Source organism: Toxotes jaculatrix, chromosome 10, assembly GCF_017976425.1.
Source record: "Toxotes jaculatrix isolate fToxJac2 chromosome 10, fToxJac2.pri, whole genome shotgun sequence".
NCBI lineage: Eukaryota > Metazoa > Chordata > Actinopteri > Toxotidae > Toxotes > Toxotes jaculatrix.
The window spans coordinates 12,925,096-12,952,741 of record NC_054403.1 but is presented as its reverse complement, the minus strand read 5'-3'; the positions used below and the strand labels follow the sequence as shown (position 1 = coordinate 12,952,741).

At 42.0% G+C, this 27,646-nt stretch overlaps 3 protein-coding genes across 8 annotated transcripts; 2 read left to right on the top strand and 1 right to left on the bottom strand.

Annotated features, from left to right (window-relative positions):
* Nucleotides 1–854: 854 nt before the first annotated feature.
* On the top strand, nt 855–4,291 carry LOC121188743 (serine/threonine-protein phosphatase 2A catalytic subunit alpha isoform-like). The gene is made up of 7 exons (XM_041048600.1): nt 855–1,035; nt 1,475–1,684; nt 1,769–1,942; nt 2,037–2,126; nt 2,383–2,544; nt 3,312–3,430; nt 3,563–4,291. The coding sequence occupies exons 1-7, from the start codon at nt 934–936 to the stop codon at nt 3,633–3,635; spliced, it is 930 nt and encodes a 309-aa protein (XP_040904534.1). The 5' UTR covers nt 855–933; the 3' UTR covers nt 3,636–4,291.
* A 768-nt stretch (nt 4,292–5,059) lies between these two features.
* On the top strand, nt 5,060–13,281 carry sfxn1 (sideroflexin 1). The gene is made up of 11 exons (XM_041048599.1): nt 5,060–5,280; nt 7,121–7,290; nt 7,412–7,582; nt 8,045–8,143; nt 8,257–8,332; nt 8,664–8,749; nt 8,839–8,966; nt 9,115–9,164; nt 9,468–9,517; nt 10,279–10,326; nt 10,515–13,281. Exons 2-11 carry the CDS (start codon nt 7,127–7,129, stop codon nt 10,609–10,611), a joined length of 969 nt encoding a protein of 322 aa, XP_040904533.1. The 5' UTR covers nt 5,060–5,280; nt 7,121–7,126; the 3' UTR covers nt 10,612–13,281.
* On the bottom strand, nt 8,346–27,103 carry atp7a (ATPase copper transporting alpha). Of its 6 annotated transcripts, none has more exons than XR_005894735.1 (25): nt 26,845–27,103; nt 25,352–25,482; nt 23,547–24,051; nt 22,437–23,204; nt 22,072–22,284; nt 21,810–21,973; nt 21,395–21,556; nt 21,135–21,211; nt 20,371–20,593; nt 20,010–20,243; nt 19,791–19,882; nt 19,163–19,290; nt 18,472–18,626; nt 18,227–18,361; nt 17,856–18,050; nt 17,458–17,640; nt 17,114–17,327; nt 16,855–17,001; nt 16,582–16,724; nt 16,130–16,333; nt 15,759–15,876; nt 15,544–15,646; nt 15,156–15,433; nt 14,890–14,969; nt 8,346–8,858 (listed from the first exon to the last, which is right to left on the bottom strand). XR_005894735.1 is itself a non-coding variant. In XM_041048598.1 (25 exons), exons 2-23 carry the CDS (start codon nt 25,469–25,471, stop codon nt 15,160–15,162), a joined length of 4,557 nt encoding a protein of 1,518 aa, XP_040904532.1. In that variant the 5' UTR covers nt 25,472–25,482; nt 26,845–27,103; the 3' UTR covers nt 13,421–14,820; nt 14,931–14,969; nt 15,156–15,159. The 6 variants fall into 6 exon arrangements, 2 of the variants coding, with proteins under 2 accessions (XP_040904532.1, XP_040904531.1); XR_005894737.1 differs by lacking the exon at nt 8,346–8,858 and adding an exon at nt 13,421–14,820; XM_041048598.1 differs by lacking the exon at nt 8,346–8,858 and adding an exon at nt 13,421–14,820 and having other exon boundaries at nt 14,931–14,969.
* Nucleotides 27,104–27,646: the final 543 nt, after the last annotated feature.

Below are 27,646 nucleotides of genomic sequence, written 5' to 3'. Positions count from 1 at the left end.
ACTCTTTAGGTAGGTATACAGGGAGTTGAGCTTCTTAGCGGAAAACATTTGGCTGTTGCTGAAAGCAGCACGGGTGTTAACACTGAACCATACAATAAATCTGTGGTCTGGTAAAACCAATACAATGACCTACAAGAGGCTAAAAAGCCCAGTGGAGCTGAAAGGTTGATATTTCTCTGTGGGTTCCTCACTCTGAGTGACACTGTGTCATATTCATGTTTTAGCTGCCTTTCCCTTTTTAATTTCCAAGCTGTTTACGTACCAGCTTCTACTAAACAGCTGGCTAGTCAGCTTTAAAAATATTACTTTCGGTTTTCCATTTATTTCAGTCAATCTCGCTTAACAAAATTTTATTACGAGTAACATCTCTGTTATTATATTAGTACTATTAGCACTATTAGCGATGTATTATGTATTATTATACATATATAATATTATACATATATAATACACACACACACATATATATACTCATATATATATATATATGAAGCCTATATGAATCCCCACCATAAAGACATTTTTAAAAACTTCACTTTGAACGGCCCAGCAGAGATGCGGTGACGCACATATGATTTGTTGCTCCGGCTCGCTTTGGACCACAGTCGGCAGGGCTGGGTCTACAATATCTGTGAGCCACTTTCACAGTCTTTTATGACCTTGGACGTTTAACGAGGACAAGTACATCATTTGATTTCTGTATCATGTGAACTTAGACACTTTAGTCCCATCAAACTGCAGGGACGCAGGACAGTTGACGCATTCGTTTTCGCGGAGCGCGCGCACACACACACACGCCCGCGCGCGCGCGCGGCGAATGACCAGAGGAGCCTGCCAGGACGTTACCGGGCCATCAAAACGTAACGGAACAACGAGAGGTTTTCCCGAGGATTTTTAAAGCTAGTCGGCTCGCTAGCTGACGGCAAACCAGGCATGGACGACAAGTCATTCACCAAGGAGTTGGACGGATGGATTGAACAACTGAATGAGTGCAAACAGCTCACAGAGAATCAGGTCAAAGTCCTATGCGAAAAGGTAAGGTTTGCGCAGGGAGGCAGACGAGCTATTAGTGCCCCGTCTTTAGCTTTCGACAGTGCTACCGGACTGCTATCTTAACAAAAGTGTTGGACTAACGTGAGCTAATGCATGAGCCTTGCTTTGGAGAACACCATTTGGCTGCAGCTTCGTGCAGTACATTGCTAAGGGAGCCCACTCGGCAAGAAGATGGAGGGACATGCCTGCAAATATGTTTTCCTAGCTACGCCCACTCTTGGTACCTCTTCACCACTGGAGTGCACTGGCTCTACAACAGCAAACTGTATTATATTCTGCTGTACCCTTGATGAATATTCATTATTTGGCTTTAATGTGGCTTCTTTGCAACATAAACCCACAGTGCACTCCTACACTGCACCATACTCTGTATTACCTGTCACTCAGCATCGTCCTGTGTTTTCTTACTCCCCCTTTCAAGGCCAAGGAGATCCTGACGAAGGAGTCCAATGTGCAGGAGGTGAGATGTCCAGTGACAGTCTGCGGAGATGTCCACGGTCAGTTTCATGACCTAATGGAGCTGTTTAAGATCGGAGGGAAGTCCCCAGACACTAACTACCTCTTCATGGGAGACTATGTTGACAGAGGCTATTATTCTGTGGAGACAGTTACACTCCTGGTTTCTCTGAAGGTAAAAAAAAAAAAAACGTTTTAAAAACTAGTACAATGGCAGAAGATTGTTGCATTTTATTTATAAATACATTGTTTTTTGTAGGTAAGGTTTCGTGAAAGAATCACAATTCTCAGAGGGAACCATGAGAGCAGACAGATCACACAAGTGTACGGCTTCTACGACGAGTGCTTGAGGAAATACGGAAATGCCAATGTTTGGAAGTACTTCACAGATTTGTTTGACTACTTGCCCCTCACTGCACTAGTAGATAACCAGGTGAGATTGACACCTATGACGCACCTTGTATACTACAGACACAGGGATTGTATCACTTATATACAGTATTTATATTTATCCTTTCTTCTTGAAGATTTTCTGCCTCCATGGAGGATTATCCCCTTCTATAGACACACTGGAACATATCAGAGCGCTGGATCGCTTGCAGGAGGTTCCTCATGAGGTAAATTCAGCCCATGTTCATGGTCGACAAGCCAAAAGGCTGATCCACATTTATGCTACCTCTTAGCAAACATTTTCTGTTTTCTTAGTCCTCCATGTCGGTATAGTGAATTCCTTTCGATTTTGATCTGTTGATCAAACAAAAGAAGCAATTTGAAAGTGTCAGCTGGGTCTTTGTGAATTTGTGAAGCACATTTTTCAAATATTTTTGTGTGTTCAGTATACTAAACAACACTTGTATTTCCCTCCTGCTTCAGGGTCCCATGTGTGACTTGTTATGGTCAGACCCAGATGACCGTGGTGGCTGGGGCATCTCTCCCCGTGGTGCTGGTTACACCTTCGGGCAGGACATTTCTGAGACTTTCAACCACGCAAATGGCCTAACCTTGGTCTCAAGAGCCCACCAGCTGGTGATGGAGGTACTTTAACTTTTTGTACACTACCATTAAAAAGTTTTAGAGCCTCAACTTTTCCAGTTCTTACTGAAATTTTCATAGTGTAAGGTTCCAGTGTAAACCATAGGTCAAACAAATAATAAAGATGATTAAAGTCATGGAATCTTCTTGTTGAACTAAATGTAATCTAAAGTTTTGGATCATTCAGCAGCTGAATGCACTTGTGAATTTCTTTCCACTGTCTAGTTCTTTTCCTCTAATGTTTTGGGTCATTATCTTGCTGTAGGATGAACCTCTGACGAGCCAGGCTGTCTTCCTGTGCTACTTGTCTTTTTCTCAGCACTCTGATAAAAATACACAGTTCTACTTCCTGCAGTACAGTACTGTCCTAGTAAAACATCACAGGATGGAATAACACAGATTGTTCCTGCACTGCCTTTGTACAGACAGAGGGTTTGTAAGTCATCGAAACTGGGGCACATGTATGAATTGTTTGCATTCATTTTCAAGGATGCATTTACTTTCATTACTGCAGGAAAGCTGTGAATTTACCAGGTTCATAATCCATAAAAAGGCCAGTTTTCAATGAAATTTTCATGAATATTTTAGTTTTTGGTGACCCACTGGACTTCAGCTTCTCAGATTTCAGTAGGAACTGGAAAAAGTTTTGACAGGTAGTTTACATACTGAAAGTAATTCTTATTTTGTCCTTGGAGACACTGCAGGTACAGCTATGACATTAAATGATGGGAATTTCAAATATGTAACATGCAAGTTATCTCTTAATTTAGGGTTATAATTGGTGCCACGACCGCAATGTAGTGACAATCTTCAGCGCACCAAACTATTGTTATCGGTGTGGAAACCAGGCAGCAATCATGGAACTTGATGACACATTGAAGTACTCCTTGTAAGTAAAGGGTTTTTTTTGTTTATATGAATATGAATATATTATAAAATATATTATTACTGACAAAAATTTTGAAAGTGAGTCGAGAAGTCCTGCCCTTTGTTGTGATTTCTTTTTCTTTTCTTTTTTTAGCCTACAGTTTGACCCCGCACCACGCAGAGGAGAACCCCATGTGACGCGGCGTACTCCAGACTATTTCCTGTAAAGATCACGGGGGAAGATGGCCACAGGCTTGAGAAAAGAAGCATTCATTATCCCATGGACCAAAAAAAAAAAATGTGTGCCATAATCACAATGAAATGGAAACTATCATATCCAGCTAAAGACCACCATCTTTTCAACTTTTTCCTCTCTGTGCATGATGTTTTTATTGCTAGAAATGATTGCTACTATGAAAATTACCGTCACAATACCTGCTGGTTTGTCAGGAAAAACGAATGAACTAATGCTGAGAATAACAACTAAATGTAAGTAATCTTTGTGTTAGGGTGTTAATGATGACCAGAGTGTGTTGCCGTATACGGTATATAAGCTGCATCTTTCACTTGGCATGGCCTCAAATCAAAGGTTGCAGTAAATATAATGTGAACTCTTTTCTTTTTGTAACTGAAGCGCAACGGTTTATTTTGTGAAGTGAGATGATAGGGTTAGATGTCGGAAGTGGATGTGTTCTCTTTGCACTTTTGTATTTGATTTTTATCACATGGCACTAACAGAGTACGTTCTTTTTTATACCCTGTTATAGTGTAAGTAGCTCTCTTTCTGCTCTGCTGTCTCTTACAAGAGTTAGTGTAATTCATTTAAGTAGGCAATATTGGTACAAATAACATCAGTTGTAAAAAGAAAAACTAAGTAAATGTTTTGCAGCCACAGCTATACGAAATAAAGACTGAAGTTGCTTCGTCATTTATTGTTAGGTGCTGTGTGGCATTACCCCCAACAGCTCTCACCAGTCACCACTAGGTGGAAACAGACACCCAAAAACAGCTGATGATCAACAGCAATAAGATAATCAGCTTCGTGATAAACTGGATTAGTGTGATTGTGTGCAGGAAATTGGGTGATTTTATTTATTTATGTTTTTTTTTTTTTTTTTTTTTTTTTTTTTTTATTGCAGGTATTCATTATACAATGATTTTCAAGCACGAAAGGGACAAGAATACAGGGTTGCATTATGCCACTTCAAACCACAGGGAACTAATTTGGCTTTTCATTACTAATAATAATAAATATTAATTAATAAATATGTTATGTACATATATTTTTTTAATTTACCAATGAATGTTTTTTTCTTTCTTTGTTTTAAGGAACACTTACATTTTCACTTGACATCAATTTCGCTTATTAACGTCAGGCAGTTGTGCACACACTCGTGTGTGTGTGTGTGTGTGTGTGTGTGTGTGTGGAAATCCTGCAAAGTTTTAGCGATTATTAATGATTTACTGCCTGTGGATCAAAGCAGCGAAAGTGTCAGGACATTTACGGATGTAGTGCTCAGCTCGCTGCTGAAAATAAAAGCCTCATTTAAAGGAGGAAGTGAAATGAATCTAGTGATATGAAACTTGATTTGTCAGCCCAAACAAAGATTTGTACTGTTTCATAGAAGAGTAGGAAAGCGTTCATTTCCAGAACTTTTTTTCTGTTCCTTTTTTTGTCCTGTAGGTATTTCTAATTTCTCCAGTGTTTGACAATGTGACCTGCTGCTCTGAGACAGGACTTTTACTTTCTCAGTGAGGTTCCTGACGCTGGGGGGATGTGCCTGTGTGCTGCGCTGACGCTGCTGCATGTAAAATTAGCTGGCTGCAGCCTTTCAGGGACACCTCTTGCGGACCGCCGGAGCCCACAGTGCAGTAAGTCTCTTGTCTTGTGTTTTTAAAATGAATTCATTAAGTCATCGACATTAAAAAAAAAAGAAGCAGAGTGCACTTGTGTCTCAGATGAGAAGAAACTGTGATTAGACGTGTTGGGAAAAGCCTGCTTGGAGGTGTGGATGTGGCAGGCTGATACTAGTTGAATCTGGGGCGCACAGCTGGACGGTCATCGGGGCCGGACAGATGCCGTGTCTAATTAGCCGTTTCGCAAACTGGCAAAAATGGTTGATGTTTTCACGGTTTTGGGTAAAGCTTCCTGCGCCTCGTTCAGACGCAGGAACGCATCCAGTTACAGTCCAGATTTGACTGGTCTACGTCGGGTTGAACAATTAACCGTATCCAGTCACAGAGCATGTTTGCCCTGCGACCACAGACACAAAGCAGTGACATCTATTACAGTGTAATACAAGTCACATACACAAAAAAAATGAAGGTTAAACAGACCGTCCTCGGATGCTGCATGTGGTATTTAGGCGATGCCTTTGATTGTAAGGAGTTGTTGTGAATCGCAGGTTAATGTGTAGCCACGCAGGCCGCCTTTGATTGGCTGAGAGTGAGGGCAGAAGCAGCTGAGGGTTTATGGATCAAAGGCCGTGTCAGTCCAAAGTTCAGTCCTCTAATATCACCTTCATTAGTAAGTTAGCGTTATATTCACATTAATGTCATTAACAGGGGGGGTGGACTGCAGTTAGTGTCATGCAGCCTCCGTGCAGACCAGCTCGGACAGTGATTTGGTGTTTTATTGGATAAGCCCAGAGAACGGGGTGTTTGTTGCCATCTCGTGAGAACCCCATGTAGTTTAATTCAATTTAAAGAGACAGCACGCCTCCTGCACTACATGGCCGCCTGCAAACAAGAGAGGTTTTTTTTTTTTTCTGTTTTTGTGGTCAATCCAGCAGCCATCTTTGGTGCAATTTCAGGTGGAGTTTCATCATGCTGCTGCAGATTCTTGCTTTGCCTTTGCTGTATACTTTGGTGTCTCCCCGGTCTCCCCACAGGAGCATGGAACAAATGGTTCAACAAAAAGCAGATCAGACTGGGTTGTGGTGACCCCACACAAAGAGGAATGAGCACTCTGCAGGCACATCCACAAAGCTGATGTTTCTGATAGGGCACTGTCTATTCATTGCAGGCCAGTCTTATCTGGTTCCAGATTGTGGAATTGTAAATGCATGCAAGTTTTAATAAAGGAGGAAATAAAACCCAAATGTTGCATAATCTGCTGTACTTAACTCACAGCGCCCTTTTATTCACAGTCGTTCTCAACATACATGCAAAGGGCTTTGTCACTTTCCAAGAGCTGCTTTTCAGCCACAGTTTGGGGGGTTGGTGTGTGTTCCCATAATGGGGCTTTGCAATTTAGCGCTTCACAACCCTTGTGTCAGGTCAGCCATCACCATAGCAACATTATGCTGAATTAGCAGCATGGCAATCCAGAAAGAAGCCCTTTTTTTTCACCAGTCCTCCTTCACTGACTTGTGTCTGCAAAAGAAAACAAGGGCTGATGGGCTGTAAACTCCTGGAGTGAAAGCTGGAGCAGGGGCCCCCAGATTCCAGGAAAACTATCAGCCATCAACACAATGCAGTCATGAAACACAGGTTTTCTAGATAACTAATCTCCAGTTTAGTCGATTATCTGGTATGGAGAACTTGTGCTTTAATTTAGCATGTTTTGTGTCAGATTGCCCTTCCTGCTTCCATTTACTTACTCCAGAAGAAGGTTACTGGGAAATCCTTTAACCTTAAAGCACCATTCATACATAAACTGTTCACTGCCAAAACCCTGATATGATTATTGTAAAATGTTCCCTTTCCCCAGATAAACATGGCAGCAGAGATATCCACTTCCATAAACATCAAGGAGCCCCGGTGGGACCAGAGCACATTTGTAGGTCGGGCAAAACATTTCTTCACTGTCACGGACCCCAGGAACATCCTCCTCACCAATGAACAACTAGCACACGCACACAAAATCATCACTGACTACAGGTAAACCAGGCTACAGCTACAAAGACATTCTCAATTTACCAATAACCAGATAATAACCAGATATACCAGATATAATGCAGTGCTGTTATTAGATGAAGTTTGCTACTTTGCCATCTCGCAGGCAAGGTATAGTCTCTCCAGGGCTGACGGAGGATGAGCTGTGGAGAGCCAAATATGTTTTTGACTCGGCTTTCCATCCCGACACTGGGGAGAAGATGATCCTGATTGGCCGCATGTCAGCGCAGGTTCCAATGAATATGACGATCACTGGATGCATGATGACATTTTACAAGTAAGAACTTGTTTTTTTTTTTTGAGGATATAATCAGGCTGCAACACCAAGCTTATAAATTTAACTCTATACAGTAGGACGGTCACTGCCGCTATTCCTACTACTACTGCTACTTAAACTATTATTGTACTAATAGGCCTTTTTCATAGGAGACATTTTGACATGTTGGAGTAAGAAAGTCATAGGTAATACTTGTTCCTTGGCTGATAGTATTCTTATAACTTAAACTATTATTCACCTGTGCATATTTATGTATTACTGAGCAACATCTCGCAAGGAAAATATTTGTTTAAACCCAGTGAATCCAAATTTGTTTTCTAATAAAGTCAATTTTCGTACTTTCTAACTAAAATTAGAATGCTGGCTGGAAAATCCAACCTTCAGTTGTAATGTAAAGCAGGTAAAATACTTTTCTTCTCCACGCTGTCCTTGATTATAACTCTTCTGCTTTAAATCTTGCAGGACGACTCCAGCGGTGTTGTTCTGGCAGTGGATCAATCAGTCTTTCAACGCAATAGTCAACTACACCAACAGGAGCGGTGATGCACCAATCACAGTCAGGTGAGACGCAGACACTTTGGCGCGGACACTGGCTCATATTAACCCTTTAGCTCGACAGTTTTTTGTGCGGACAGTTTTCGTTATGATGTGACCAGTGACTCTTTTGTTTGCAGTCAGCTTGGCACAGCTTATGTGTCTGCCACCACAGGGGCAGTTGCCACCGCTCTAGGACTAAATGCACTAACAAAGGTATCAGTTCATCTAACCCCATTTCCACATCTCATTTTAATGCATTGACCTCAGCAGCACGGGTGTGTTAGCCATGCACAAACAGTTTCTTTGTCATAGAGAAGCCATATTATTTACAGGGTCGTGCTCTGTGATCAGCATGTTATCATTGCCAGCTTTTATAGTGACTTTGTGTTCTACATCCTGGCCTTCACATACACCATCTGAAATATAACATGCAATAATATCAGACTTCTACTGGTCTGAAAGGTGAAATTGGTTGTGCTGCCAGGTGTTTCATGTCTTCCCTCCTGTTTCTTTTATGCGTCTTCTCTTTCTCTCTGTGCTGTAGCATGTTTCACCTCTGATTGGACGGTTTGTTCCATTTGCTGCTGTAGCTGCTGCCAACTGTATCAACATCCCACTGATGAGACAAAGGTAAGGAGGACGTGCAGCCACGGCTGTGACCTTCAGAAGACACTAATGATTAAAATGTCCCTGTAACAGAGCATTTTCTTTGTCTTCAGAGAGCTCCAACACGGCATCCCTATAACAGACGAGAACGACAACAGGTTAGGAGAGTCGACAAAAGCTGCGCAGCAGGCTATATCTCAGGTTGTGGTCTCCAGGATCCTCATGGCCTCTCCAGGAATGGGTATGAGGTCTTTGTATGATCAGCTGATGGCATCATTTAGTCAAAAATAAAATGCCCCAGCATGAAACCACCAACTTAAACTGCAATTTATTTTGTAAAAATCTTTAATTGAAAATGCTTTGTTAAGTAATGCTTTGTGTCTTTACAGCTATCCCTCCATTTTTAATGAACCATTTGGAGAAGAAGGCCTTTCTGAGGGTAGGAGTATTTCTGAATTAGTTGTATCCTCTCAAGTCGCAAACTACGTAGGAATGCGTGTGCTGCAGTAATGTCCCACAACTTCATCATCAATCATTTATAAAATACCATGAAGTTTTTAAGCTAAGTGGTGGGAACCTGATGTTCCACACTGCCTCTGCCACTTGGCTCCTTTTAGTAATCACACATGAGAGAGGAATGAAAAGCACTGAGTACATGAGGCCGCTGTAGTATGGGAATTCACCACTGCTTTTGTGCCCCTCATTCGTTTTTTTTTTTTTTTTTCCTGCCTGGTCTTTTCAGAAGTTCCCATGGATGAGTGCACCTATTCAAGTCAGCCTGGTGGGATTCTGGTGAGTCGTCAGAGATGGTCCACCTGATAAGCCGCCATGTCGGATTCTTTTAAAATTTTGTTTTTTGTTTGTTTTTTTTTACACCAAGCATATGAAATCTCAGTGATCCTAAGATTTAGAAAACTAAATGTTTCTGTTCAAGTTACTGTGAGGTATCTCTTGAGGAATGTACTCATAAGATTTACTCAATTGATGCTATGATTTTTTTTGAGTGAGTCCAGAAATCTAATCAACATACCACAGACCCTCGCGTGTCACTGATGTTTCCTGGCTCCTCTTTGCCTCCTGTGACTTAAAGCCCTGAATGGCAAATTAAAATCATGTGACGACGTTCCTTTAGTTCTGCTCTCCTGAGATGACAGTGACGTGAGCAGCACATCCTGCCAGCACTGTGTACACAATAGGACGGCAACTTTCTTCATTAATTAATTAGATCAAAAACTAGGACTAGGGAAAAAAAATAACAGTCATCGTCACCGATAGATCTGCTGATTTTCGTCTTGAATAATCAATTTATCATTTGGTCTATGAAATCTTAGAAAATGGTGAAAAATTCCTATCACAATATCTCAAAGCCCAAGGTTACATCTTCAGATTTCTTATTTTGTCTGGCCAACAGTTCAGCACAAAGATATTAAGTTTACAGGTGGTGTAAAACAGGAAGAAGCAGCAAATCCTCACATCTAAGAAGCTGGAACCAGCAAATCTTTGTCATTTTGACTGAAAAATGATTTAAATAATTATTTGCGTTTCTTTTTCAGCCTGGTGTTTGCCACTCCACTGTGCTGCGCATTGTTCCCTCAGAGGAGGTGAGTGAAACGTAGGAACTTGACACTGAGATAACAGTAACCAGTTCGGACCTTGCCTTTTCTCTAGATGAATATATGCAGAGTTTGCACGATTCTTTTCTGCCTGAACTGTTGCATAATACGCCTACAGTGCGCGTGTTTGACCCATTAACCCCCTGCGTTTCTCCCTTTCCAACCCCCTGATCCAGCTCTATGTCAGTCAGCCGCTTGGAGCCCGAGCTGCAGGAGAAAATCCGGGCCAACCACCCAGGAGTGGAGAGGGTCTACTTCAACAAAGGGCTATGAGTGTGCAGCCCCCCTCATCCAAACACTGCCATAACACACAGCTGCAGGCTCGGTCCTTGCCTCTCTGCCAGCCCTCCTCATTCAGTGTGCCAAAGTTAAGTTTGTGTCTCCTCATTTCCACCACTCAGATGGGTATCCGCGGACTCCTCCTCTCAGTCAGTCTCTTTGTAACAAGATGTTTTGCTTTTGTCAGTGTGATTTCATTGTAATCGCTCGAGAAGATTTTCTCTGACGGGGCCGCGTGTTTCAGGACAGACAAGGCGGCCCGTGTGAGATTGTTTTTAGTGGACTTTTCTTTTTCTGTACAGTATTTTTTTAAGTTGGTCACTTGTGGACCGTTTGTTGCCGCCAAATCATTTTCATACTCTCCTACCTGAGGTTCGCAGGCATTTATTTTGTACCTGCGTTACAGTTTATCGTAATCAGATCTTAGTTAAAGATCTCTGCAGTTCATGCATTTGCCAAATCAGTACTCACATTTTTTTTTTAGACCTCTATCAACGATTACAACCTCCGTATCTTGACAGTGTCATTTCAAAGAATGAGGTTCACTTCAGCTCTCTTTAATTCAGTGCATTTGTGCCAAACGAGTGACACGCAGCAAGACTTGAGGCCTCTTGACATCAAATCATGAATCTGAAAACAATACTCCAGGGATCCATCCTGTAAAATGTGATGCTATGATGGTGGCAGCCACTGATGGGCCAACACGGTGCTATTTGATGTCTTAATAATTAGTGTTTATCGTACTATTTATTCTGCTTGTCAAAAAATGCATGAACAAACCATTCCTCACACGAGCGTCATGGGATTTAACCCTGAGTTCTCTGAAAACTCTTTTTTGTTTCCTGTATATTTAGTCACACCGGGGCTACGTTCAGGAGAGCTGAGCGGTGGTGACAAGAAATGTTATTGATGATCATTTCAGCAAAACGCACCAGCTCTCGTTTCCATAATCCCTAATCTCCAGCAGTTAGTCAGGATTTTCTGATCACAGTATTCGATCCCGCTAAAATTCAACGACTCATTCATGCCTTACACAGACTCGTACCGCATCTGTCTTCTGTACCTTAATGCAGCATCCTAAGAAGTTTGATTATCACCGCGCAAAGTGGCGCATTTTAGATTGTTGTGGGAGTTTTATCATATTGTTTTGAAGGTGTTACAGTACATGTATTTGTACAATTGCCGTCTATCTTAGATATAGATACCAGTATTGGGGAGGGAAAAAAAAAACACCAAAAACATTCTCACTATAGTATTTTTCAAGACAAGAGTGGTATATATGGAAGGATCCTTAAGGCCAGTGTTTTTTTGTTTAAACTGCTCTATGGACTGTAACATCACAAACACGGTCACATTTCAAGCTTTCGAGCTAAAACCTTAGATCAGCAACAACCTCCTTGTATCTTGCTCTTAAGGTGAGAAATATCTACAGCTTAGTTATTACATCCAGTTACGTCAGCACACACTATCACAGAGCTCTGGCCTGGTGAGCTGATAGAGCAGGTGCAGTCTGAGGCTGTGGCTTTCGTTCTGTACCTTTGCTGCAGCAGTCAGTATTCAGGTGATAATGGCCGTCTGGTATGTAAGAACACCAGACTGCATTCATCCACAAGACTGCCATCCCTTTTCAGCTGATGGCCTTAGTGGTGCCGCATTAACAGCGACTGTATTTTACTGCACAAAAGTCAAATCGTAGGCCAGTTTCACATCAGAGACTGACTGTACAACTGAACAACACGCCAGATTTATCATGAGACATTTTTAAATCAGGGACGAGAGCGAAAAAGATGGACTGAAGCCACAAAAGTCACAAGAAATATTAAAATCTTTAACAAGCTTATCCTCATTTCGAGACTTTGATTTGATTTTAAATGTAACTTTAGGACCCAGTGTACGTTGAAATCATTTGGTCCGATTACTGCAAAGGTTTACATTTTAAATTAGAAAACATCAGATGCTTGTGAACTCTGATTTGATTTCATTGCATCTTTTGCTCATCATGGTGTGTGATTTCTGTAAGGTGTTTAATGTTTAATATAATGTAAATCTACTTATATATATTGCCGTAAGAGTAACTTTATTTTAAATGGTCAGTGTTTCCAGAGAGATATGTTGGAGTCGGACTTGTTCCCTAGCTGGTTTGAAGTGAAGTTTGTCATTCTCGTGTTCAAGGTAACTGAATGTAGCATTTTCCAATTACTGCTGTTTTACGGTGCGTCGGTCCAGAGAAGCACAATGTTGTGAGAGATGTTAAATGCTGCACATTTTTAAAAACTTGTTAAACCTGTTCAGTTTTCCTGACCACAATGCTTTTCAGTAAATCAGTGGCGGAGTAAGAAAAAAAAAAATACTGAATTTGCCCTTTGGTAGACATGACATCTGAGCGTCCACTTAACCTCTGACCAGAACTAATGAAAACTAATTCCCCCTTAATGTGTTTAAGAATATTAAATTACCATGATCACAAGCTTCACACAACCAAATCAAATGAAATGTCACTACAGCCAAAGCGATACAAATCGAACTGCGTCATTCACAGTTTGCATTCATTGAAATGAATATTTTTAAAAAGATTACAAAAAAATGGTATTTGATTGTTTTGCAGTACACTGGAGTGATGTAATGTTTAGACTAACTGGATGAAATAAAGTTGATGAAATCTTGTGTTTTGGTTTTTTGATGATGAACACGTGGCCGTACGGCGCCACCTTCTGGTTCAAACTGCACACAGCAGAGTGACATTACAAAAGCAATTTATTCCAAGGCACGTAATGTTCAGAAGAACTGTGAAAGATAGCAGGCGTAAACTCGCTTAATTTAACTGCACACAGATCTGAAGTCCCACGGACCTCTTCGCAAAACAATGCACAGAAACAGCAGATTGGCAAAACAACACTCAGAAGCTGTGACAGCGACAGAGCATAATGCATCTTGGGAAAGCGGCAGGACGACCTGATGGCTCTTCTCACTGCCAGTAAGAAACACTAGAGAAAGTCTGCACTCAAAAATGGAAGGAATAGATGGATGGACAGCAGTGATTATCTCCTGATCTGACACAGCAGATAGTAATATAAAAAAAAAAAAAATCTGTAATCACATTACAGCAGAAAAACTAAAGCATAGACGACTGAACAGTCACTGTCTACAACTGCAAGATGTAGCTGATGTCATTTCAATTTTTACAACTTGTACAATTTGATTTTATGAAAATCTACTTCATTCATCGACGTTTGTTTCTCAGTAACTTGTTTGGTGGAACTGCTGGGACACAGCTGTGTTTAGTCTGCTCCCCTGGGTGCAAAGATGTTTCTTTGATCGAGTTTCTTTGATGATTATTCATCATATGGAAAAGCAGAGAAATGAACAAAGTCCTTAGAAACAGTAACACCATCTTGCCTCCTGTGGCGCTGAAAAGAACGCCGATGCATTTACGATTCAGTCTTTTCATAACACAAACCTTCTCTTTGCAGTAAGCACATAAAGTAATCCAGGCACAATGTCATTCATGTAACAACTTCTGTTTAAATTTAACAACGAATAATGTTCACATTCACTGACACACATTTTATATAATTATCCAAAGATGCAGAGGGTTGACACAACTACAGAAATCTATGACCTCTATAGCTGGCGTCACCATTCACAGTCGGCTTTCCCCTTCTCTGCTTTGACCTTATCTCTGTTCACACTTCGTGCACATTATGTCCAAGGTAACCTCTGTACAGTGCTATCTTTGGAATGTGTTGGACTTTGCCAAGGTGGCATTTCAATTGGCACTTGGGTCAAACTGACATTTACATCTCACTCCACTGGCGTTCTGCACAAAACATAAGCTTGCAGCGAGTTACAAGACGTCTTAGAGTCAGTTTTTATGTCTTACCTTGTTCAATAATCACACATTCTGGGAGACTGAAAATGAAAATTGGCATTTGGATTCAACGACTTCATTGTTCACATCAGATATAATGAAAAAAAAGATAAATAAAGGTAATATAAATACTCTGGAACAGAATAATACAATAGTGTTACTATAATTTTCCGTTAAAGGAAAATTAAGTTAAAATATAACTCTGTAGTGTCCACTCTTACAAGGTGCACCACTGTTAAAATGTCTTTGGATAGATGTTAAAGATTGTACTGGCAAATGTCCACGGTTCCTGGGTGTGGACACCAGCATCAAGGCTCTGAAGATGCTTCCTGCTCCTGTACACAGAGTGTCAGAGGATCAAAGTGTCAAAGGGCTGGTCAAAGAGTGTGCCCGAGGGCAGTTACCTCAACAAAAGACAGTCTGCTGATGAAGGAGAGGAAATCACCCCAGCATGCTCTGAAGTGCATCTGATCCACTGGTTGAGCTAAAAGAAAACAAGGGGCACATAAGCTCTCTTCAAATCAACAGAGCTGCCCCGAGGCACCTACAGCAGATGGATGGGCCATTATTCAATGTAACCCTTTCAGCTTAGCGTGGCCTAGCCTTGAAAAAATACAATTACAGCCTACTTCAGAATACAAAAGTTACTGCTGGCCAATGTGAGCCTTACGTATTCAGCAAAACTCCTCCTCGCACAGCGCATCCCCCACCAGCAGCGAGTGTTTGTCGGGCTCGCTGAGCACCAAGCTGTTCAGCGAGTGCTTGTCGGATCGCAGGGAGTTGATTGAGGCACGGCTGTAGTTGACGATGCGGTCCAGCAGGCTGAGTCTGGGGGAGGGACGACGCATCTCGCCCATGCCGATGTGGATGCTGACATCCGACAGGCTGCCCTGACGCCTGCTGTTACCCAGTCGGGCCTCCAACTTCTCTGCAGTGGGCTTAGTGTAACTAGACAAAGACACAGAGGAAGACAAATATAGAAAGAGATTGGGGGAAATGGTTTAGATGATTGTGCTCAAAGAACTGCGCCGATAAAAAAGCATTAAATATCTCATTACCATTTGAGTAGAAGAGAGGACAAAACCACAGAGACAGATGACAGCGCCATCGCAGCAGAGCCCATCCACGGCTGTAAGACCAGACCAATGGGAAGGAATACGCCTGTGAACGGATAAAGTTCACGTTACCGCTGTGGTCAAAACTATTTGAGTGATCGTCGTCTGATGTGTGATAGAATTTCAATAAATAACTGTGATCTTTTGCAGTGAACTACCAGCAGCAATAGGAATGCCGACCAGGTTGTAGATAAGAGCAAATACAAAGTTGATCCTGATCCTCTTGACAGTCTTCTTAGAGAGGTCGATACTACCCACCACATCCAGGAGGTCGTTCTGTGGACAAGACAAAAAAAATGAACATAATAAGCACATATGTACCTATCTTGCAATATATGACATACTGCAGAATCTCCTGTTTTACATCTTAGGTAACTGATAAAATATAACACTATGCTGTTTACTGTATGTTTAATGTGACACTGCAAAAAACATTCTACCTCTACGCTGCAGGGCAGAAATATCACGTTTGCCATTTATTCATGACAGACTTTAAACGAAAAAAAATCCTTCAAGCGTAAACGCTCACCCTGATCAAAACCACGTCTGCCGCTTCTATGGCCACATCTGTCCCGGTTCCTATGGCGATGCCCACGTCAGCCATGGCCAGAGCAGGTGAGTCGTTAACACCGTCACCCACCATGGCCACTCTCTTGCCTGCCTGCTGCAGCTGTTCCACCTTGGCCACCTTGTGGGAGGGAAGCACCTCAGCAAACACTTTCCTGATACCCACCTGGAGGACAGGCAGAGACCGACAGGCTCAGAAAAATACAATCAAATGGTAAAACAAGATGCTGAAGAAATTACATTTAGATATTTTCCTTGGTTTCAAAGATTTAACTGTACTTTTTATTATTATTGCTAATATTTTCTTCTCAGCAACCACATCATCCTCCTCTATTCAAAACTGGTGTCACACCTGTCAAAGTCCAGCTACAACAACATACAAACAACAAACCCCTACTGACACATGCTTCATACCTGGGCAGCAATAGCCCGTGCTGTCTTGCTGTTGTCTCCTGTCATCAGCACAACTTCCAGACCCATGTTGGTCAGAGTGTGTACTGCAAGCTCAGCCTCTGGTTTCACTGTGTCAGCTATGGCTATCATCGCACACAGCATGTCTGTGCAGAAACACAAATGTTTAAAAAGAAACATACAACTGTCTTTCTGCATATGCTTTTGAGAAGAAAATAGCAACAAGCAGTTGGTCCAGCAATGATGGCGATATTAGACTTAAGCAGCAAAACTTACTGTCTATAGCTACAAGAACGGCAGTGCGTCCTCTGCGCTCATGCTCCGTCATGGCCTCATCTATATCAGGTCTGATCTGCAGGCAGTTCCTCCTCATCCACTCTCTGTTGCCAATCAGGACGACGTAGCTGGCTGTCTGGACGTGGCCTAAACACAGAGAACACACGGGCTGGACTGAGAGACTTATATGACAATATTTTGGTATTTCTGCTGCTTACATGATTACAGCAGTATGTTAAGACTGCATTTCCCAGCTTACTTAGTGGCTGTGGGTCCATGATGAGTGGATGGGAGCTGGTGGTTATCCGGGTGTCACTGATTTGGACGAGGACGCTGTTACGCTGGTTGTTGTCCTCGCTGTCGCTGTCCGCCTGTTTCAGCAGGTTCTCCGTGTTGCTGACCTGACATCGGATGCCACAGCCCGGCACCGCCTGAAAGTCTGTGCACGTGCCAAGAGACTCTGTGCCGAGCTCCTGAACACAGATGAAGATGGATGCTTAATATAACATTTTATAAATCTACATGATCTAGATTTATAACATTTTATAAATCTAGATCATGTAGATCATTTCCAGAAAGGGGAAATTTAAGGTAGAGACCGACCTGTTTGCAGTATTTGGTGATAGCTGCTCCCAGAGGGTGTTCACTGTTGTTCTCAGCTGTACCGACGATGGCCAACAGTCGGGAACGAGGCATCTTGTTCCCCTCGACAACCATCTTGACTTGGATAACTTTTGGAGCACCGTATGTGATGGTCCCAGTCTTATCAAACACCACCGACTGGACCTGCACATAAAAAGGAGATAGATAATAAAAGCCAACAAGAAATATTATCAGGCTGAATTTGAAATGTTTTAGGATATTTCATCAGAGAAATATTTAGACTCATGTGGTTTTGTAACCTAGCAAACCAGAACCATTTCATAAGGTGGCAAGACAGTTGGTCTGTTACATAATTGGCTGACTGCACACAGGGTGTCAGAGTATCACTGTTAACACACCTTATGTGCCATCTCAAGTGGCTCTCCTCCCTTTATCAGAATACCATTTTGGGCTCCAACCCCTGTGCCCACCATGACAGCTGTCGGGGTTGCCAAGCCAAGGGAACAGGGACAGGCGATGCATAACACTGTTATGGAGGCCTGGAAGGCAAAACGAATCACTGCCTCGGACCTGGAAATACTCTTGTCATAACCCTGCGGGGGGGGGGGGGGGGGGGGTATGGGATTGTGAGATTTTGTTTCTGATTAATTACAATATTGATCACCTTCACTGGAGAGATGAAAGGAATAAAGAAGAACAGATGTCATTTACTGATGCTATACTGAGGAGACTGGTACATTCAGACATTCAAACTGAAAAGAAAACTCACAGGAAAGTACTTTTCCACTAGTGAGAAGTCCAAAAACCCAATGATAATCCAGGCGAGCAGTGTAAGGACAGATATGGCAACAATGAAGGGTACGAAGTAGCCGCTGATCTTATCCGCATACTGCTGGATGGGAGCCTAAAAAAAAAAAGAAAAAAAAAAAAAAAGAAAAGAAACAAATGTCAGAAATGACACCTGCCCAATGTTACCCTCAAAGGACAGGGCAGATCTCAAATCATGTAATTCACCTTTGAGGTCTGAGCCTCCTCCACTAGTTTGACAATCTGAGACAGTGTCGTGTCCATGCCAACGTGCGTAGCGCTGACAAGCAGAGAGCCATTCTGGTTAATGGAGCCTGCAATCACAGAGCTCCCAGGCTTCTTAGTCACTGGCATGGCCTCGCCTGGAATCACAAAGCAACAGCTGGTCAGAAAACACAACAGTACAAGGCGGCAGAACACAGGAGCTGGACTTCTGGAGGAAACACTGGTGCTTTGGCAGAAACCGCTGCTCAAATAATGACATGTCTGATGGTGTTGGCCACTGATCTTTTCATTTATTCTAAAGTTGTTTCTTTGATTGAACAAGGATAAGACATGATGAATTAATGACCAATGAGGAACCTTATGTGGATGCAACCATGTTTGAAATTGTAGTACAGTTTATTTTGAGTATTCATTGAACTAAGTAGCTCTGCAGATCTGTCAGTGTACATTTATTCTTTTATTGTGCAAATTGCTCACATTTGCACAATAGAGCAAAGCGACGCACATTTCAATGACCAGTCGGAGCAGGACTGTGTGTACAAATCAAATCTCTTGCATCTCTAGCTCACTTCACATGAACAGTTCCATTTTAGCTTATTATCGCCACCACACTCATATCATGCCTTTAAGCAACACTTAGCAGACACCTGATTTCTCACTCAGTGCGACCAACCTGTAATGAGAGACTCATCAGCCATGGAGTGTCCCTCAATGACCCTCCCGTCTACTGGAAACTTTCCTCCGGGGACGACTTTCACCACGTCACCCCTCTGCACCAGCTCAACATCCACCTGCTCCTCACTAAACAACACATATGGATGACAAACAATGTGAAGGTTATTTACTATTACTGTAATCAGATTTTAAACAATGATGCACAATTTTCTTAGAGATTTCTCCTCTGCAATGTCTCATTTTTTAAAGCCCAGTGTGATGGATACAAAACAGACAACTAACTTGACTTATTCCTTGTGACTTTCCATTTCAGATATTAGTGCTGGAAAATCCTGTAAAAATCCAAATATGATATCATGATATTCTCCAGGCGGCTAGTGCGTTTTCTCAAGACACATATGATTAAAACTGGAGATTAAATCTAAATCCCAGCTGGAACAGACAAATATCTTTGTGTTTTTCTTAGTGTGGAAAATTACTTGCAGCTTGTTTGTGCACTCTTTGTTATGCCATGATAGACCTTTCTACTGACATCTCAACTGCAAACATGTATATACGCTGTTATCTAAAATCAACCAGAGATACGAAAGGTTCCAGTAAACAAAGTGAGTGTAGAGAACTAGTACCTGAGAATAGACTTGTCACTGCTGAGAGTGACCACTGTGGCCTCAGTGGCTTGCAGAGACATGAGCTTGGACAAAGCCTCAGATGTCTTGCTCTGGATCAAAGAAGCAGGCACACAAAACAATTTCCAATGGACTTAAATTAAAATGAGGTTGTTCATTTTAACGTTTTATAAAGGCAGATTAAATGTCTCAGATAACATTAATAATAAGGAGCTAAACCTTGGCTATCTGTTCCAGCCAGCGTCCCAGAGAGATGAAGACAAAGAGCATAGGCGGTGTGTCAAAGAAGGTGATGGGGTTGACTTTGGCCTTCTCCACCATGGCCACTATTAGGATGACCAGTGAGTAGGTGAAGGCTATGGTGGTAGCCAAAACTATTAGCACATCCATGTTGGCAGATCGGTGTTTGACTGCTTTGTAGGCTTGAATGTAGAAGTATCGACCTCCTATAAACTGAGGAGAGGAAAAACAGAAAACATTATACTCACTGAACCACAAACATGTTTCTCTTTCACAGCCTGGAAATATGCTGCTAAAATTTCCATGTCTCCTGGAACGGAAGTTAATCCATCTGATTTACCTGTACGGGCACGCAAAACAGGAAGGAGAGGAGGTTCATGATGGACAGGCCTGGGAACAGCTGTCTCTCCAGGAACATGGTGGAGTGGTAATGGTTTCGTTCCTCCGCCGTAGCGTTGTGTTCATGTGAAACGTTCATCTGGTGGTCTACGATCATCATGTAGATCATCATGCCCATCACAGGCACACAGAAAATCAAGCTGACCAGGAAAGATTTCCTCCACCTTAGAGAGTGAGAATATTTAGAAGTGGATTTAATAATCTAGTTTTAAATTCTCTCTACTGAGGGACAAAGGCACTACATCAAGCAAAAGCCCACAAACGCTGTGTATATACAATGCTGAAGAAACCTGCATACACAGCATTATTATAAACAGGTGATGCCCATGTCCTTCACCCCATGACACTAAACTCTCCATAGGCTTAAAAGATGCTTAATTTATATTTTCCCTGGTGCTAATGGGCCAAGCTATCTGGAGAAACTGGATGTTGTAATAACAGAGTCCACTGAGTAATGTTCAGCGGGGGTGTTTCCACCTCTGTACAAGCATTTTTAGCAGCTGCAGGACCTAAAAACAGAACTCTCTGCTGAGGAAACGTAAGACAAATCGTTGAGTCATCATTAAAAATGAACAGGAACTGAAGCTAAAGTTAAATCTAACAAACACACCTGACACAAGAACAATGTTAGAGTTGCAAAGATGGATAAAAAACTGACAAACAAAAACAACATCCAAAAGAAATAAAAAAAATAAAATGACTTACTGTTGTATCTCTTTGCTGTGGTCCAGGTGACTGGCAGTCCGGTCCCTCTTTACCAAAGATGCTTCAAACCCCAGATTCTACAAATAACAGTCAAACTGATGATCAAACCAAAGCCCTTGTGATTAAGCTTTTCAAATGTATGAGACATTTTATGACTTCAGGCTCTGCATGAATATAAACCGGTGTCAACAAACAATAAGGAACACTGAAAAAAATAACCAAACCAATGAATAAATAACAGTCAGAAACAGGAGCAATACCTCAATCAGCTTGATGATGTCCCGCGGCCCTATAATTTCGGAGTCGTACTTAACGTGTGCTTTGTTGGTTGCCAAGGCAACAGAGGCATATATAATCCCCTTCTCTCTCATAAGGCTGGATTCGATTTTGTGAACACAAGAGGCACACGTCATTCCCCGGACCTGAAAGAAGGCGATGAGGAGCACAAGTAGAAAAAGGGACCAAAATATATTAAAGAGGGTATGAAGTGAGGAACTGGTATGATTCATTTCATCTGCTGAAAAAGAGGTCGCATGTATTCCACATTCTTCTCAAACAGTGATGGAAATGTTTATTTCTGGATTCAAATAACAGAGACATATTACTGCATTGAATGTACCTTGTCTTTTTCATGCAACAGATGGATCATGTCAGTGCGACCTTACATTGACTCACCACTAGTTCTAGGTTTCCGTCTGAACCTTCGTAGTTCTCCATCACGGAGGCGGTGAAGCCGAGCTCTTTCACACACTCGGCTATCTTCACAGGGTCGATGACTTCAGGGTTATAACGCACCTCTGCTTTACTGGCCATTAGCGCCACCAGAACAGAGTAGATGCCTGCACAACATAGAATTTATCCTCTTTAGCTCCCAGCAAAAGAAATGACACAATTGATCCTCAGTGAAATAAGTAAATATATTGGTGTCTTTACAGACCAGGTTCATTCTTAAGGTTTCGCTCGATGTTAGCCACGCAGGAAGCACACGTCATCCCTCCGATCTGGATGTAGCATTTAGAGTGCTTGTCTTTGTTGAGTCCTTGGGGGGCTTCTTTGTGTAGGTCACTGTCCAGCTCCTTATCTTTCACAGGTGCTAGACACGAAGACTTGGAGAGACTGGGATCTGGTGCAGGCAGCAGAGAATTGGTCTCTGTGGAAAACAAATTACAGTTATTGAAGGAAAGCAAAATTTACAGTTAGCTATGATGTCTCAACCATGCAGTTCAAGTACCACCACTGGCTGAGGCGCATTAACATGTGAAAAATTGGCTGACTCAAAAACCACACCATCTGTCCTCTCACCAGGTAGGAAGGCGTCAAAGCCCATGTCCTCTATGGCCTCCCTCAGCTCCTCTTGTGTGGTCAGGAGCGGGTCGTACTCAAAGATCCCCTGGTGATCAGCCAGAGAGACCTTAGCTGACACCACCCCCTTCCTCTGAGAGATCATGCCTTCAATGGACTGGACACAGGAGTTGCATGTCATGCCTTCGATGTGAATATCAACTACCGATGCCAGAGGCTGGGTAAAACAAGGCTGTGAGGCAGAAACTTTGGCCTGGGCAGGCCAAGGTGATGATAAGGCTGGAGTGGGCGATATAGATACAGGACTGAGAGGGCCCGAGGAGTCCCAGGGTTGTGTCTTGAAGTTTCCTGGAGGCAGCGCCTCAATTGCCTGCTGCAGCTGAGGCACTGTGACCTTTAGAGGATCATAGCAGATGGACGCCTTCTCCTTCTCCAGAGAGACCTCCACAGAGGAGACACCAGGCAGCTTAGAGACATTGTCTTGGATATTGACCACACAGGAATGGCAGTGCATGCCTTTCACCCTGAGAGGGACAAGTGTTGTGTCTATGAAGATTTCTGTCTCCTCTGAAGTCTCTGATGGAGAAGACACAGTTGGTTTTTGAGAATCAACAAAACGTTCGATTTCACTGGGGGACAGCTGCAGAGGACGGGGCTTGGACTTGACAAAAGCCTTGAAGCCAGCCACAGCAATCTGGTCAGTGATGGTCTGGACAGTGATGAGGTAAGGCAGGTACACGATTGTCGCTTCCTGAGACTCCAAAACAACTGTGGATAATTAAGACAGGACAAAGTTAAAATACAAACACAACACAAAGGCGAAGAGATAAAACTGTTTCACAAGGATGTTTCTTGAATATACAGCATGCAGCTGACAGTATATACAGCCAGTTTATACACAATGACAACTTTGTGCTTCACAAACTTATCCTGTCTCTCTACACATTACTCCTTACAGCAATACCAGTGAAAGGATTTCATGAGTCATGGTCAAATCCCACTGAGCAGTGGTGAACACACAGAGAGACCGACGTACACAATGACATGACACCTGTGACCCAGATGCTGAGGTAATACACAACTAGCATATGAACAGGTTTAGTGCATTACCTTTGATCTTTTCAATCCCTTTCAGTTTTCCAATCTTCCCCTCAATAGTGGTGGTGCAGGAGTGGCACGTCATTCCTTCAATGCATAACTTGACGAGTGCCACCCCTCCTCCCCTGCTATGAGATGGAGACAAGGTTAGGCCTATTTGCACAGGGCTGCTGGGTGTGGGAATCTCCAGAGGCGTTACGCTGGCCACCAGCTCGCTCAGCTGCAGCGCTGAGGTCAGGGAAGGAACAAAGGTGACAGCGAGCTCCATCTGGACCTGGCTCTCTCTGACATCCAGCACTCCCTGAATCTGGGATAGCTTCTCCACAGCCTCTTCTAGGGCTGCAGGTGTCAGGCCTGAGGTGGATATCAGCGTGGTATCTGTAGAGACTGGTGTGGCTGCGATGGACTCCGACAGACTTGACTCAAAGCCCATGTCCTCAATGGCCTCTGAGAGAGACTCTGGACTCTGCTGGTTCTGGTCAAACATGACCGTGGCATTCTTCTGCTCTAAAGACACCTACAAAATAAAAGTCAAGCTATGGGTTCAATTAAGTCACTACGTGGGAAAGAAATCAGGCTAAGCTAAATCAGTTCAGCTATCAATAACTGCATTTAAGTCAAGCCTTTTTTTCTCCTAATAATCAGGCTAGTAACCCTGTCAAAAACAAAGATGTCGCAGGTGGCTTTCCCCCTACAGATCAATGAAAGCATAAATAGACTTTTCCCATAGAACAGTAGGGAGCACATTACTAAGCCAATTATACCAGTAGGCATTTGATGCAAGTTTCAATGTTATTAATGTCAGAATACTTATTTCAACAACTTTTTGTGGAGTCATCATTTTTATCGATTTATTTTATGTACTGCACAAAGAAAATGTCTTGCCTTAAGTGACTGTATACACTTCTTTCACTTCCATGGGAATTACCACCATATTGTGTTTCTAACAAGGGAACTCAGCAGTATACAGAGGGGTAAAATGAGTCCACGGCCTTAGTAAGCTAACAGCATGTTTCATCAGCGTGATGACCCTTAGCTCTCCTTCTTCAGCAAGAAGGAAACATGTGACACACTGAAGGGATCACCTGACTGAGCCATAAGTTTACAGACCACAATGTGGGTTCAGTAGTAAGTGAATGTGGCTGCCTGTTGGATTAACCTTTTTATCTGAGAACGAGAGATGGCAGAAGGCTAGAAATGAGACAATAACTGTTCTACCAAGAAAAATCTATTCACTCCTCCCAGATCGTGTCTTTATAGATTACCATAAAATGACCCAGGCACTAACTTCTATTAAGACACAAATGACATTTCCTGTGGGAACAGACTGCATTTCGACCTGCTGTCACAGTCCTGCAAAGGGCAGAGCTCTATCTGGAACACACTATTACGTTATCTTCTCATTTACCCTCAGCCTGAGGGGTAAACACACAATAAACAAAACAGCAGGCCAGAACTATTGTAATTTAGCTATCTCTAATGGATCCAGTGATTGATTGTAAATCAGATCGGCTGGTCCTGAGGGACTTAGACTGTGGGATAAATCAAACTGCATTACCGCAAGATGGGCAGGAAAATTTTGTTGATATAATAACGTATACATTTCTGCTCCGTCTACAAGGTTTTGATGCTATATTTTAAAATACAGACTGTATCGTTACAACAATGGTAGTCATTTCAGATCCTGTTTTCTAAACGGAAGTGTCATGCAAGAAATTCTGAGTCAGCAAAATTTAAGAATTTTGAGAACAACATGGAAAAAAATGCTAAATGTACACTAAATGAAAGAAGTGTATCTTTGTAAATATGGCATTTACCTTTATATGTATCACTCCCGGGAAAGACCCAATGCGCTGCTCTATGGACTGGACACAGGAGTTACAAGTCATACCCTCCACTCCGAGGGACACCGAACACAGACTGACTTTCTGTGTCATGATTGGTTAATCTAAACAGAAACAAGAAGTACAAGGTCTACTGTAAATAAATAAACAAGGAACTAAAAACAGTCATGTTAGGATCTTGGGGGAAAAAACTATACATTTATACTTTTGTAATATTGTTACATGGTACTATGCATTAGTAAAGAGTTTTACTAAAACTTGTAAGCTGTTTTGTACATACAACTATACGCCTCGAGGCCAAAACAGGAAAAAGGAAAACACTTAATAATACTATTTATTTTATAAATGGTGAATCAAAACTTTACTGCCATTTCTAGCAAATTAACTTTCAATCAAATCAAATAATACAACTGTGAAGAAACAAAGGACAAGCAAAGGAGTTGCATCAATGCTGTCAAATTAGACCAATTCACATTCACAACCTGTAACTATTCCTGCTTCTGGCACCTCCACTTGACAAAATGAGGAAAGGAAACAAAGCTTCTTTGTACAAGATGCAGAAGTATGTAAAAAATGTACAACCACAAGGGAACGTTATTATTTTTATGTTACTTTGCTTGGATGTACTGATTTTGTCATAAACCCATTGATGTTCAACAAAAGTATGAAATTTTATGTCACTTTCATTAAAACTACAATCACCTCAACTGCAGCGATGCACTGACAGAAGACAGGTAACTCCAAGGAAAATTAAATGCAACTGATATTACCGTCTGTAAAGAATCATGGCAAGGAGCCAAATTATCTATGCAGTATGTGTGCTGCTGGGACAAACTAATTTCCCTCTGGGATTAATAAAGTTATCTGTCACTTGTAGTATCATCTCGGTGTTCACCTGAAATAAGACAACTGTCAGTTTCTCTTGAGCTCTGACAGACACTTGCCACACCAGTTCAATGCCACTTTACTTCTTAGTCTTGGTCATGTGGACTCTTGGCATTTGGTTGCAATGACAACCATCTCATCAGAAACTGACAAGTCTTGACACTTTACAAGTTGGAGACTCGTTTACATCTAAAACACCAAGGAATGCCATTATAAGGCACTGGGTCTCCACGACTGGGCAAAAACGATCAAATATCGGTCTCCGAGAATAAAAATATAATCAGCTCCCTGTTAACACTGAAAAAATAAGCCAGCATAAACAATAAAATCTTTTGATAACTCAGCAAGTTGCTCTTTCTCTTGTGTTTCATTTCACCACAGTTAAAGCAGCTAACAGTAAGCTAGCTTGACTAAGCTAAACAGTAACTTTACGTCAGCTGTTGTCTGTTTGTCGCTGAACTTACTAGAGTTTGTTTTTAGTACGCTATGGTATTATCAAGAACATTTATATTCCCGTGCCCAACTAAACAAAACACAGCTTGTGTTATAATTAGGATGAAAAGAAAACACTCAGCTCTTACCTTGTTCAGATGAAAGTAACCGGTTAGCTACAGGCTACAAACGTCGGCTGTCAGACTGTGTGGCTAAATCAAGCTAGCAGGCTAGCTAGCCTCTTCTCTTTACCCTACGTTACAGGCAGCTACGCGGACACTTCGCAGCATCGTGCTGCCTGTGAGGAATAACAGAGTTTGCTGAAATAACAGTTTTCCTCCGCTCTTATCACATAACTCAGCTCAGACTGTTTTCGTCTCTCCTTCGCACGCCGACGTGACTGACGGCTGTACACTCAGTACCGAGAGGCGGAGCCTGGCAGACCCATGGCAACGTCCCAGGGTAAATGTTACCCTGAGTTTGACTTCTCAGGCTGTATTCCTTCCACGTTTGGAATGAATACAGCTGTCACCAGAAGATAAACCATTCCATGTTTGGAATGAATACGCTGGACAAACAAGACACTCCTAATTTTATTGGATTTTAGTGTTTCTTCTATTTCATATGAATATTTGTATGGAAAATTCTTCTGATCAACAAAACATTAGGCAAGCATCAATAGAAGCACAAATAAGAGACACTGGTGGTCTATATGTTGTCTTTAATAAGCAGCCACAAGATGTAGTTGTAACTAATACTGTCTGTCACATCAGGATTAATATATACAGTCTATGATTAGTGTGTCTGACTGTAATTTACATTCACAGTCACCTTTGTGGTCTTGAGTCAGTTATGATGAGTGCACAAGAAACTGTGAGAGGAAAAGACTGGATGTTTTATATGTGAATACATGTAAAACATTACAGCAATAAGATCAGTCATTAATCAGTT

What these genes read in the sequence shown, in the direction of transcription:
- atp7a (XM_041048597.1), bottom strand. Translation starts at nt 25,471, where the DNA reads ATGACACAGAAAGTCAGTCTGTGTTCGGTGTCCCTCGGAGTGGAGGGT. An exon ending in ACGGAAACCTAGAACTAGTG is followed by an intron (nt 21,557 to 21,809) that starts GTGAGTCAATGT and finishes GCCTTCTTTCAG; the next exon opens with GTCCGGGGAATGACGTGTGC. An exon ending in CAGACGTGGTTTTGATCAGG is followed by an intron (nt 15,877 to 16,129) that starts GTGAGCGTTTAC and finishes TCTTGTCCACAG; the next exon opens with AACGACCTCCTGGATGTGGT.
- sfxn1 (XM_041048599.1), top strand. Translation starts at nt 7,127, where the DNA reads ATGGCAGCAGAGATATCCACTTCCATAAACATCAAGGAGCCCCGGTGG. An exon ending in TGCATGATGACATTTTACAA is followed by an intron (nt 7,583 to 8,044) that starts GTAAGAACTTGT and finishes TAAATCTTGCAG; the next exon opens with GACGACTCCAGCGGTGTTGT. An exon ending in AGAAGAAGGCCTTTCTGAGG is followed by an intron (nt 9,165 to 9,467) that starts GTAGGAGTATTT and finishes TGGTCTTTTCAG; the next exon opens with AAGTTCCCATGGATGAGTGC.
- LOC121188743 (XM_041048600.1), top strand. Translation starts at nt 934, where the DNA reads ATGGACGACAAGTCATTCACCAAGGAGTTGGACGGATGGATTGAACAA. An exon ending in CTGCACTAGTAGATAACCAG is followed by an intron (nt 1,943 to 2,036) that starts GTGAGATTGACA and finishes TTCTTCTTGAAG; the next exon opens with ATTTTCTGCCTCCATGGAGG. An exon ending in TGCAGGAGGTTCCTCATGAG is followed by an intron (nt 2,127 to 2,382) that starts GTAAATTCAGCC and finishes CTCCTGCTTCAG; the next exon opens with GGTCCCATGTGTGACTTGTT.